A 13,666-nucleotide genomic window follows, 5' to 3' on the forward strand; every position below is an offset into this window, starting at 1 on the left:
GTGCGTAAAAGTGGTAGATTTGGGGTAGGACTGGGGGCGTATTTGGTTTGACGATCAAAGTTGGTTGTGCAGAAAGAGAGAGAGAGTGGGAGAGAGAGATTGAGAGAGAGAGAGATAGAGAGAGAGAGCGTCCTTCAAAACTCAAGCACGCGTATCCTGGTGAGATCATTGGTGATATAAATATCTTCATACCCTCGGATCTACAGTGCTCCAGCTCCTGGCTATCAGCCATCTGAACTGCGTGGGAAAAAAAGACGCACAAAATGCAGGATATGACTTAAGTGGTGCAAAGAGGGAGAAAAGAAAAGAAAAAGAAAGCGAGAGCTGTTTTGGGGAAGAATGCATGTTGCTCTCCTGCTCGCGCTTGTAGCTCAGCTGATTGGCACCGAGGCTGTTTGGTTGGAGGATCACCTGGTGGTCTCGGGTCGCCGCACTGGCACTCTGTACTGCAGGGTGGGCATCGGCTTCCACCTCCAGATCCATCCTAACGGCAGAGTGAACGGGAGTCACGAGACAAATCACCTTAGTAAGTACCTGATTGTGGACTTAATGCGCTTTAACGCAAAATCTGGAGAGATAATTTGCAATGTATCAGACGTCAATAAGTATTGAATTATTGCTGTAAAATGCACAAGACTGCAAAATGCATTTTCCCTTTATATTCAACGAGTATACTAAATTAGCCTACAACCAACACAATACTCAAAACAGTCTCCATTAGTCAAATGTTCAATTTTTTTATTAATATAATTATATAAACACATGTGCGACACTTTATTTAGGTTTTGTTGAACTTTCTCTAATCTAACAATCTGTATTATATCAGCAGTGGAAAGAAAATTAATTCAAAAAAATATATAATAATGTTTGCTATTATGCAATACAATAATTTATCTATATGTATATCAAGCAATTCATTTTATTAAGACTTTTGTGGACAATATAAATAAAATGTAATAACCATGTAATAGGTTTAGCTTGTAGGTAAATTATTAGTAAGTATAATGCTCATAATGACAAACAAATTATTATTTTATTCAAAATTATTATAGCCTTTTGAATGAACTATATACCTTTACACCTTTATAGAAATTATTTCCTAAAAAAAGGCAGAAGAACATGTCCCAGGATCCCCCAGTGTAAATGGCACCTACGGTGCTAAGCATAGCAACATTGTGATGTCATTTAAATATGTCATTTTGCCTAATTTATTATTGTGAGCTTTTATAGTACATTGTATAAAATCTATCAAAACTATATAATATTAATAGGCTGGAATAGTATGTGGTGTGTTTAAACAACCTGTAATCACAGTTTTACTATATCTATGTTGTATTGCAGCAGTCTTATTGCACAGCATTTAGATTTTATTTAAAAAAAAATCAGCATTTTTACAAAGCAAATATGGTTTTCTCCAATGTTTCCAATCCTTACAAAAAATCAGGCCACACTACCTGACCATTTTCTTGGCATTAGCCAGCTCAGTATATCACATAATGTTACATGTACCTATTTTAACTATTTTAGAAACACCTATGAAAATATATAATCAGTATCTATTGTAGAATCATACAGTTAGTTAAGAGGTTAATAAGGTTTGAGATTTGCCACGGTTATTGATGACAGACTATAATGCATTGCTTATTTATTTATTGAGCCAGTTTTGCAGTATACATTGAATAGGATTACACATTCGAACTAAGTTTATGTTTTAGCACTTAGTGATACATTACCACCAAATTAAAATAACATTTTTATTCACCTTTATGACGATAATTTGACACCACATTTTTTTTTATCTATTTAAAGTAAAATTTAAGAATGTGGAACGTTTTGGAAACTTGAAAACTAGTTGGTTATTGTGATTTCTTATTAACATTATTAAAATTAAGATTTTTTTTTTCCAATTACTCTTTTTAACCTTCTTTTGAATTTTGTCAACTATCAAGCCGCACTTGAAGAGAAAATCAGAATGTGTTTTTCATGTACTTAAAAGTAATATATCATCTGGCTTGATTTGCACATGTGATTAACTTATTAGGCCATTCCAATGTGTACTACTGTTCATGTTGCATTACTTGTGTCTGTTTGTTTATTGGGAAATGGGTCTATGCGAACAGCTGCAATGACTCGCATGAGAATGTTATTTGGTCGAGAACCAGAACGGCGTGCTCTGAATTGCTGTTAATGGTTCTGTGTTCGAGGCGCATGCCGTTGTATTAAGTCTCTTTGGACGCCCAATATGTGCCGGATCAAAGGTAAATAAAATTTGCAGTAAAAAACCCTGAAAAAGACAAATGGTTATTTAACAAAACACCAAACTGAGTGATAAAACTAAACCTGAAAGATTAAGAACCTTCTGAAATATTGAATTTGACCTTCTGATAAAACCAGACAACTCTGGCCCTACAGAACCAAAACAGTTCAATAAATTTACTCACTTTTATGATGAACAGATTTATCTTCCATATGGGATGTACATTAAAAAGGCTAAGGTAATAGATTTAGCATATGGGACCACATTACACTGTTGCTTCAGTATAAATGACCGTCTGTATATTCATTGGTTAAGGTTATATCCAATACCATGCTACTATAAGTCTCTCTTTCTCAGATCGCTTATCACTCATCACTCACATATAAAACCCATTTGTGATGGTTTGCAGGTCTGCTGGAACTGTTTTCCATATCACAAGGAGTTATAGGAATCCGAGGAGTCTTTAGCAACCGATTTCTAGCCATGAATAAGAGAGGATGGCTTCATGCTACAGTGAGTCAATACTTATATGTTACAACCACATATCAACCTATAGCATCAAACTATTTATTTTTTTCATTCTAACGTTTATTTTCCAGGTATTTAACCTTAAATTGTACACGATTTTATAAGTAGTAATAATACCTTTGTTAGTTACTATAAAGAGAAATAAATATTCTGATTTAAAATTAATATTCTTCCAGTCTGAATGCACACTTCATATACACAATTCATTTAAACTTCTGTATCTGTAAGCTAAATTAGGAATTGTTTGCAAAATGTTACTATGTATGTATGTGTGTGTGTGTGTATGTATGTGTGTGTGTGTGTTAAGCTAAAATGAAATTAGATAAATATGTTAAGTAATTACTTTTAGCATTAATGTATATTGAGAACATAAATAAATTAAATCAAAAGTGCATTTCTGACATTTACAACAAATGTGACAGGATTAACAGCTCATTCTGCCCTTGGAGTCAAATAAATAGTATTTTTGCCAGGCATTAAATAATTACTAACTGTCTAATTAATAATATATGTGGTCACATTAAATTCACATCAGCCCTTCACATCTCATTAATTCATTGCCAAGTGTTGTAAACTTGATACAAATTTGTTAGGAATGATTCTGTATGAAAAATTCTATATAGTTCATAGCATGTATACAGATTCCTAAAACAGATCTTTTGGTACGGAAATGTTTGATGTAAAGTCAAATAAGTATCAGCATCCACCTCTAAAAAGGTTAAACCTTCTATTTCACCTTACATCAGGGTGAAAGTGAGCTTTGTGAATTTCTGCAAATTTGAAAGATTTGTAAATAATAAAATATTCATTAAGCACACAGCCGCACTCTGTCAACTGCCGACATCATCTGTTTGGGCTTGAGTCAAAGCATATTAGCATGTGTTAATGGGAAAGGCAGATTAAAAACGAGTCTGGGATGCCTGATAATCGAGGAGGGAAAAAAATCAATATGGTGAGCAAATAGAGACACACAGGTGCAAAAAGGGACAGAAAGAAATATAAGGAGAGCATCAAAATGGTAGAATCTGGGACGCTGCAGAGATCAGCCCATAGAAGTCAAACCACAAACGGTTGTGCTTCAGAATAATAATAAAAAAATTGCTAATATCGGTCATTTTGCTGCTTTCGGCATTTATTTTTATGTTGCAGATTTTCACAATCTATCAATATGTTAAAATTTTACACTCAGGAACTATCTAGCAAACTACCATGGGAGGGGGGCTTGTGTTTCAAAGTATACTATTGCACACTGTATGTTCTTTTTTAATCATTTAGCAGTTAAAGTCATCGCAAAAACAGGACTAGTGTAATTTGTTTGTCACTGAGCTAATGTGGATGTGTCCTAAACCAGATGGCTGGTGACTGTATAGGTTGGCTGCAACAGTTAAAAAGCATTTCAAAAAACAAAAACCCAACAACTAATAAGAAAACACTTCAAAATCAGACAAACAACACATCCATCACAACATTAATGCAACATGGAGAAGTCGGCCATCATTAGAGTTCACATGCTTGTTGCTGATTGAATAATGTATGTCTATCCCAAATTAAAAAAATTATGCATTTTTTATTTATTTATTGTCTAGTTAGGCCCAAATTATTGCAAGGTTTCTTATCCTACTAGCATGAGGAGAAATGAATAGTATATTTTAATTTCTTTTAGCCAGAGTTTTAGTGTGCATGTGCAAATATGACAGCATAAAAAATATTATTCCAATGCCCTTGGGTAAAAGTAAGCACAAATAAAAACAGTACATTTTTTTGTACTGTAAAAATCCTTAATATCTCTGAAATTACATGCTCTGCAGCCAATCAGCAATGATTATAAGATGTTTGGTGTAAACATAAGCTTTCCATTTAGATTTAAAGCCAGTTGGGTTGATGAGCTTCCGGAATTGCTGTTGTTCTTCCTGATTTGCTAATGCAAAAAGGGAGCTTGCCCTCTTCTTACTTTTAGCACTAAAACACATTGTAATAAATGATATACTGAATAATCATTAATTCATTACACTCATCATTGAAAAAAAGATTTTGCTCAAAATGTTCTCATTCTTTATTTTAATCATTTTTGCAAGTGACTAAAAGTATTCGTTTGCACAGCTCTGAGTATTTATAAAACTTAGTTAGCCTCCTGACATGAGATGGAGAGTGTGAGTCAAGGGGGAATGCAAGATGGAAAAAAACTTACACATAAATCTGAAGAAGATCCTTTAAGCTGCTCCAGAAATCATCAGCAATTAGAGCAGCTGCATTGGCTCCATCACTGTTGAATTAGGTTTGATTTTCCTCAGGCCAGCTACAGTTGCAGGGCTTTATTTAATAGTCCTGTCAGCTCAGCTCTTAAACCCCGGAGCACTGCTCTCCACATATACTCCGGCCCGGCCAACACGGATATCGGGTGACACAGTGTCTGATGTCGTTGCACTGTCTGTCATATTTAATATTTAGATGTTTTCACAGGGGCAATTTATTGCCGAGATAATGGCAGGGAGAAGACAGATGTAAATCGTGCTGTGTGACCTCTTCCCAAACCATTACAAACATAATCTTTTCAAAGGTTAAAGGGTTACCTGGATTTATAAAGCAAACAATTGACAAGGGAGAAAGGGAGTGACCAAGTGAGGAAAAAAGAAGTACCTTTGCTCCGATATAGACAGTAAAACAAGCTACATTCAACTAGAGTAATAATGCTTTTACAAAATTGTACCCCAGTGAAAAAAAATGTCAAATCAAAAAGTGTGGTTTTAGTTTCAAAATACCATAAAATAAATCATAAAATAAGTCATAGGTTTATAATAATGTGGTTATTGTTTCTATAGTAACAGGTCATACACACAGTTCTTGTTTGCTGGAAGCTCCACATAATCTGAAACCAATATTAAATAGACAAAAAAACATGTTATTTAACAAAGATGTATGTTTATCTGTTAATTGCCATATGGGATTAATAAAGAGATCCATCTACAAAATCTCTCTATCTATCTGTCAGTGTAACTACAGTCCCTTTCTTTATTTTGTTTATATGCAATAAACTAAGTAAAAGTCAAAAATATGAAAATTGGGAATGACTAGAAGCAAGTGGACGGATTAATGCAAATTTGACATTTTTGTCTCTAACAGAAAAACCTATGTAAGGAGACTGAGAACAGGAGAGATGTTAGCAGACTGCCTCACACCCACATTTAAACATGGAGGTGAAAGTTAACGGTTTGTGATTTGCCTGAAGCAGGGAATGTTGTAGACTTATTACCATTGAAATAAATACTAAACCAACATGGATACCATTCCATACTTCGAAGTCATGCAATTCCCGAATGGACTGCACCTAATTAGAACCAACTTTACCATACAACAGGACAGTGAACTGAAGCATATGCCCAAGCTCTGTAAGCATCATTTAGAGAGAAAACAGTTGGCTGGAGTGTTATCCCTCAGATAATGACCTGCCCAGTAAATTCACCTAAATACTATTGAACTGCTCTGGGATTAATTGGATTGCAAGGTCAGAAAGAAATATTCTAGTGAAGAACACCACTGGCAAATTTTCCAAAATGCATTACAAGAGTTCTAGCTTAATATTTGAAGTAAAAAATTGTTCATGTGTCTTTGATTAATTAATTAAAAGCTGTTTTTGTTGGAAATGTACTATAATGTAAGAGGCACAAACATTGGAGAAAAAAAACACTATGGGAGGTAGCATGAACGTCTCTTTAGATTAAACCACCACATCATCTATAATTTATTTATACTTCCATTTCCAGTTTTCCAAAATTGCTTAATTAAATACTGTATGCCAAACTCTGGGAACGTTTCCTTAAAATGAAGTATACTGTATACTGTAAATAATCAAGCAAGACTTTAACAATAAGATTCTATCTAATATAACTAAGGGCAGTAACACTACACTAATGATTGCTTTGCTGAGAGATGGGAGACACGATGATACTGTGAGAGAAAAGAATGAACCAACTAAAAACATCTGCTAGAATGGTTTCAGTGTAATAAAAAATAAATAAAAAAAGCTACTACATGTTGTTTAAGGGTGATATTTAAAAGGTTGCATAATACCTACATAATCCCTATGATTAACTTACATAACTATTAAAAATGTGGAATCCAAATGGCATAACGTGTCAAAGTCGGCTTCGGTGAGATTTATTTTTGAAGATGAAGCATAATACATAGTAACTTTCATTTGGCAAGATATAATTATCACAATTATGGAACACTGACATGTATTGAGCTGCATATCCTGATCAGAAGTTCTACAAAAAAGATAGTGACTAGATAGAGCAAAATCTTTGGACAACAGAACTTGGTGCTGATTATTTTTTAATAACAACAGCTCTAGAAGTTATGACAAATGCTGTTGCATTGTATGTTATGAGTTATACAATATTATTTTATTGTATGTTTGTGTTGCCTGGCTGTACAGCAGTCTGTATGCCTCTATGCCTGCCTGTATGGCGATTGCACCACACAATATATTGATATTTAATAAAGATAAACTCTAATCATGTTGTCTATGATGTGCTGTTTGAGGACAAATGTATTTACCAATTAAAGAAAGATACTCCAATTTGTAGACTGGTGAGGAAACACTTTTTTGTAGTTGAAGCAGTCAATAATAGGAACAATAGGTACTTGTCTTTACTTGGCCATTATTGTGAACAAAAGTAAGGAATCAGATGCACAGGGAAACACTGCAGTTACATCAAGAGCGTTATGGCAACTCAAAGCAATCTACGTGCCTCCAGGACGTTATGGCTAGTCAATCTGTAATTGGCATAATTTTCCGCTATGCTGCGCTCTTCAGTAAACCAGAACAAGTTTTATTTTTCCAGTGATTGGGGTTACTCACGGCTCTATAGTGGGGAATGACTATCCTTGGGCACGCAATATAGTTTCCCACCAGTTTTATTTTTAGAAATTGGAAATCCAAACTCCCAAATATTAGCATACATTCATTAATAGAGAGAATTCATATGTAAATATTTCATTGAATACATACTGCATATGGAGAGAATTACCCAAAAAACACCACAGGTCCCAGGATGCAGCTTTCCAAATTCAAGCAAATTTGCAGTATACCAAACTGCATTATATTAAAATGAAAGATGCCATGGGTCCCCTTACTTATCAATGTATAATGATTAGAAAATAAATAAAATAAATAAATAGAATATTACTTTATAAGATGTTTAACTTATGCAGTTTCACTTTCAAAGTTTTCTATTTTAATGAAATTTCTAAACGGTATAATATAATCATAGAAACAATACCATTAATTCTACAATAGATGAATATCGTACTATAGAATTAATGCCTAAAATAATTCAGGCTATAATCTATACAGTAAAATCATTGACCTCTAATGAGAGACAAGAAGCTGGTTCTTTTTTTATTTCTACAATAGGTTTTTCTACATTTATATGTTTTTCTACATTGGGCTCAAATTCAAATTCACTCATATTGTGTACTTTTCATTTCAGTTGACATTTTTTTGGAGATTAAAAATAAAACAAAATGTTATAGTAAATATTAAATTACAAAATAGGATCTGTTTTAGTGGCTTTCCCTTCTATTGTCATATAATGCATTGCCATATCAAAAATACCAGGGACCAACTTTGGCTCACGGGCCATCATTTGGACGTCTCTGTTCCAGCTGTACTTTACAAGTATTACAGAAAAATTGCATAGAATGCATCATTACAAGACTTTCTGAAAGAATTAAATTGAGACCTAAAAATGATTTGGTTCCTAAAAACATAGTGACATCCATTCTTTAAACAATGTAAAGACAGAATGGCATCAAAAAGCAAACATTGTTAGAAATATTATTGTTTTCATGAGACATGACTTGATTGCACTTAACATAAATAACACACCGGATTTTCATAGTTGTCACAATACGAAGAGAACACGGCTATCAGAAAATCTTGTGTATTTGAAGTAAACATGAAATTGCTGCATTTGAACAGAGTTAAAATAAGAACATCTCTGATCCAATTCTTATTTGCATTTCCCCTTGAGTCTTTTTCTTCTTCTTTCAGCTTTTCCCATTAGGGGTCGCCACAGTGGATCATCTGTCTCCATACCCCCCGTCTTCTATATCTGCCTCTTTCAAACCAAGTTCCCTCAAAACATCCATAAACCTCCTGCTTGGTCTAACCCTTTTTCTCCTGTCTGACGGCTCCATCCTCAGCATTCTTTTACCCATGTACCACATGTTCCTTTGCTGCACGTGTCCAAACTACCTCAATCGTGCCTCTCTCACTTTGTCCCCAAAACATCCTTGTCACTCTCAATGAAAATCTCAGCATCTTCAGCTCTGCTACCTCCAGCTCCACCTCTGTCTCCACCTCTGTCTCTGTAACCCTGTCTTTTAGTCAATGCCACTGTTTCTAATCCATACAACATCGCAGGTCTCACCACAGTCCTATAAACTTTTCCTTTTACTCTTGCATATACTCTTCTATCACAAATCACTCCTGCTGTCACTCTTCTTCACCCACTCCACCCTGCCTACATTCTTTTCTTCACTTCTTCTACACACCCTCCATTACTTTGCACTGTTGTCCCTAGGTACTTAAACTCCTCCACCTTCACCACCTCATCACAGATGGTCACCTCTTCTCTCAGCCTGGCTTCCACTACTCTTTCCCATAACTTTATAGTGTGAGATCAGTACCAGCACACTCCTTCTCTATTCCTCAGGCATCTTCTCACCTTCCAAAATCCTGTTAAACAATCTTGCTAAAAACTCAACCGCCATCTCTCCTAAACATCTCCACGCTGTTCTCACTTCCTTCTTACTAATCCTACCCACTTCCTGCTTCACCATATCCACATCATCCACCATTCTTTCGCTCGCATTTTCCTCATTCATCAGCTTCTCAAAATACTCCCTCCATCTCAACACACTCTCCTCACTAGTCAACACATTTCCATCTCCATCCTTTATTGCTCTAACTTGCAGCACGTCCTTCCCAGCTCGGTCACTCTGCCTGGCCAATCGGTATTAATCCTTTTCTCCTTCCTTAGTGTCCAACTTCTCATACAGCTCCTCATATGCGTTTTACTTGCCGTTCGCCACATCCCTCTTTACCTGCTGCCACATCTCCTTGTTCTCCTGCCTCATCTATCTTCCGGTCTCAATTCTGTTTCACCAGCCTCTTTCTTCTTATGCTCTTCTGCACTTCCTCATTCCACCACCATGTCTCTTTGTCTTCCTTTCTATTTCCAGATGTTACACCAAGTACCTTTTTAGCTGTCTCTCTTATCACTTCTGCAGTAGTTGCCCAATCATCCAGCACCTCTTCACCACCACCGAGCCCCTGTCTGACCTCTTCCCTGAATCTCACACTACAGTCTTCCTCCTTCAGTTTCCACCATCTTATTCTTTTTCAGTCCTCACTCTCCTCCTCTTCTTCTTCTTCTTCACCTCCAAAACCATCCTACAGACCACTATCTGATGCTACACTGTCCCCTGCCAACACCATACAGTCTCCAATCTCATTCAGGTTGCATCTCCTGCATAGAACATAGTCCACCTGTGCCCCTCCTTTCCTGTTAAAATCAATATTTACCACTGCCATTTTCATCCTTTTAGTAGAGATTTGCCCTTCCACAGTCCTCTCTTCAAGGCCATACATACACATCACCACCTCAATACCTCTGTTCCCTTCACCAGCATGGCCATTGAAATCTGCCCCAGTCACCAATTGTTCATTCCTAGGTACACTCTCCACCACTTCATCTAACTCAGTTTAGAATTTTTCCTTCTACTTCATCTCACAACCCACTTGTAGAGCATAAGCACTGATGACATTTAACATCACCCCTTCAACTTCCAGATTCACCCTATCAGAAACTCTCTTCACCTCCACTACACTCTTACTGTACTCTTCCTTCAGGATCACCCATACACCATTTCTCTTTCCATCCACACCATGATAGAACATTTTAGACACACCTCAAATGTTCCTGGCCTTACTCCCTTTCCTCTTGGTCTCCTGAACACACAACATTTCTACCTTTCTTCTCTCCATCAAATCAGCTCCCTCTCTCCTTTTACCAGTCATAGTACCAAAATTTAAAGTGCCAACCCAAACCTCCACTCTTCTACAATTCTCCTTTCCCTGCCGTCTCTGTAGACGTCTTCCCCCTCTCTTTCTCCTCCTTTGGCCAACATTAGCCCAATTTCCACCGGTACCCTGTTGGCTAACAATACCTGTGGCGGTCGTTGGTAACCCGGGCATCAACCGATCCGGTATAAAATTCAAGTTTGTGATATGCACGTTTGATTTGGCACATGTTTTACCCTTCCTAATGTAACCTTCCCCATTTATCTGGGCTTGGGACCGGAACTAAGAGTACATTGGCTTGTGCAGCCCTAATGGCTGGGTTGCATTTCCCCTTGAGTGTGTCAGGTAATTATCTCATAAGGTTACATCAACTGTTAGATTCGGAAAAGCCGTTGCAAAAGAAAAGCAAATAATTGCGTACAAAACAATTTTCAGGCCGATGGCATTTTTGAACTATAATAAAGAGTCAAATTCCAGTGCATAAAAATAATATAATAATAAAATAATAATAGTGTATAGTGTTTTTACAGTAAAAGAACTATAAATGGATAATATCAGTATAAACGGTGTGTAATATTTAATACATTTGTCACCTCATATAATCATTAATTCAAATTCATAAGTCATAAAATAAAAGCTCCTATTTCAAAATAATCAAATCACAAAAATGCCATGACCACATGTGTGAAACCTTAACCATGCTGGCACAGTGTGCATGTAAAGACTGCCTGGAATAAGACACAGAGGGCAACTGTCTTTTTATTAGATAATGCTATTTTATGGATTAATAAAGTTTCTGGCCTGCATAACGGAAACCCTTAGAGCTCATCAATATTTTGGAAATATAACATTATATCCAGGACTGTGCCACAGATGAAATAAAAGACACTTATTGTGCACGCATCAGAGCTAGTATGTGCAGCTCTGTGGATATAGTATTCTCACTGATTTTCATTAGCTTGCTTCATAAGGGGCTAACTCAATCAAGCCATGAAACTCACGGGCTACAGCAGCTGCTGATGTGGTGGGTGATGTTTGTGCATGATAATTACTGACTGTTTAGGCATGGTGTTTTAGCTTTGTCACACCAAAAAGAAGATGATTACTAAGATATTAGATACTGACCGTGAAACATGTAGGGAGTAGCAAACAAGTGCTGAATGCAATAGTCATTGTGGGTAAGGCATGAATCCTAATGAGAATACAGAGGTCAATACTAAGCCAGACGGATAGTGAACTAGAAAAGATCACACTAAGAAACACTATACATGAAAAAGGGACCTTAAACTAGCCAATGATGCAAGGTTAGACAAACAAATAGTAATCACTAATTAATGGAGAAGAGGTAAACACCATAGGAAAACAAACCAATGGCAGCACAAGGGGTGGGCCAAAAAACAAAACTAAACTAAAACCAAACATGAGAACATGGTATATTTTAAAGGATGCATCTTAGCCGATGCTATTTTGGTAGCTTAATCTATTTGTTTTAGTGGTTTAGTTTTTGCTAACAAAAATTCTCATTAAATTAGACTAGAAACCTTAGGCGTTGGAATGAATGGGGGAAGAAATAGAAAAGAGAGGCCTAGAGAAAGTATACAGTATGCTGAAAACTTTTATTTTGTTCATCTTTATTAAGTTGTAATGTGCACAGGTCTCACTGAAGACACGTTTATTTTATTTGAATTACACGTCTACTGTATGTTTCAACTTCGATTTTTAGAACTCTTTTAGAGATTAAGTTTGTATTAATGTAACTTACCTGACCTGAGACATTGTTACTGGATAATTACAGTATATGAACTTTGCTCTTACATGAACAAAACAGTAAGAGGTTATTGAAATTGTTTACCAAAACGCTTCTAATTAAAGTGTGGATATTTAATTAGAGAATTACAGGAGAGTAATACTTCAGGTAACTCTACACTACAGACACAACATCACTGTCCCAGATGTGCTCCAGATGATCCAATGTTCATTGTCAGCCTGTTTTCATTATGATGGCAAGGTTTGACCCTTTGTGCCACATGATTCACTGCTAGTTCCACAATGGCCTTAAGACTTGCATGCTTGTAAGATTCATCTCAGAGCGACACTGATTGCACAGAACTAAATGGACTTGTACGTTATTTTTTCAGGAGACTTTCAGTGATGACTGCAAGTTCAGAGAGCGGTTTCAAGAGAACAGCTACAACACATATGCATCAGTGATACACAAGAATCACCGGACTGGGAGAGAGTGGTTTGTGGCACTGAACAAAAAAGGGAAGGCCAAAATGGGTTCCAGTCCAAGAGTGAAATCCCAACATGTGTCTACTCACTTTTTACCAAGGATGAACAGGCACATGAAACTGGAACAGGGCTTTATGATAACAGATAAAGAGCAGGAACGGACTCAGGCACTGCCAAAACCTCAAGCCCCCAAAGTTACCATAAACGCAGGGCAGAAACAAATTCAAACTGTGAAGTACTGGCCAAAATTTAGGTTTGGATAGACCACGTTGTCTTAAACTTGGAGAGAACTTGAAATCAAGACAGCAGTTGTAAAAGAAGCATTATTTCATCTGACTATCAGCATTCCATTCAACAAATGATGTTCAAATTTGACTTGTTGACATTGAGGTATTACAAAGTTAATCCCTCCACAATAGCATTTATATATGTTCCTTAATGTTTTTTGTGAATCTATTTATACACTCTATTTATGCTAATGTATATGTAAAATTTTCTATATTTGCAAATGTCTATTATTTGAATGGGAATGATGAGAATGAAGATATAATACAGTTTTA

The 13,666-nt window shown here is 36.1% G+C and overlaps 1 protein-coding gene across 1 annotated transcript; it reads left to right on the plus strand.

Annotated features, from left to right (window-relative positions):
* The first annotated feature begins 272 nt into the window (after positions 1 to 272).
* fgf5 (fibroblast growth factor 5) lies at positions 273 to 13,666 on the plus strand. The gene is made up of 3 exons (XM_046842148.1): positions 273 to 526; positions 2,667 to 2,770; positions 13,013 to 13,666. The coding sequence occupies exons 1-3, from the start codon at positions 340 to 342 to the stop codon at positions 13,367 to 13,369; spliced, it is 648 nt and encodes a 215-aa protein (XP_046698104.1). The 5' UTR covers positions 273 to 339; the 3' UTR covers positions 13,370 to 13,666.

The sequence above is a fragment of the Silurus meridionalis genome, chromosome 27, assembly GCF_014805685.1.
Source record: "Silurus meridionalis isolate SWU-2019-XX chromosome 27, ASM1480568v1, whole genome shotgun sequence".
Taxonomy (NCBI): Eukaryota; Metazoa; Chordata; class Actinopteri; order Siluriformes; family Siluridae; genus Silurus; species Silurus meridionalis.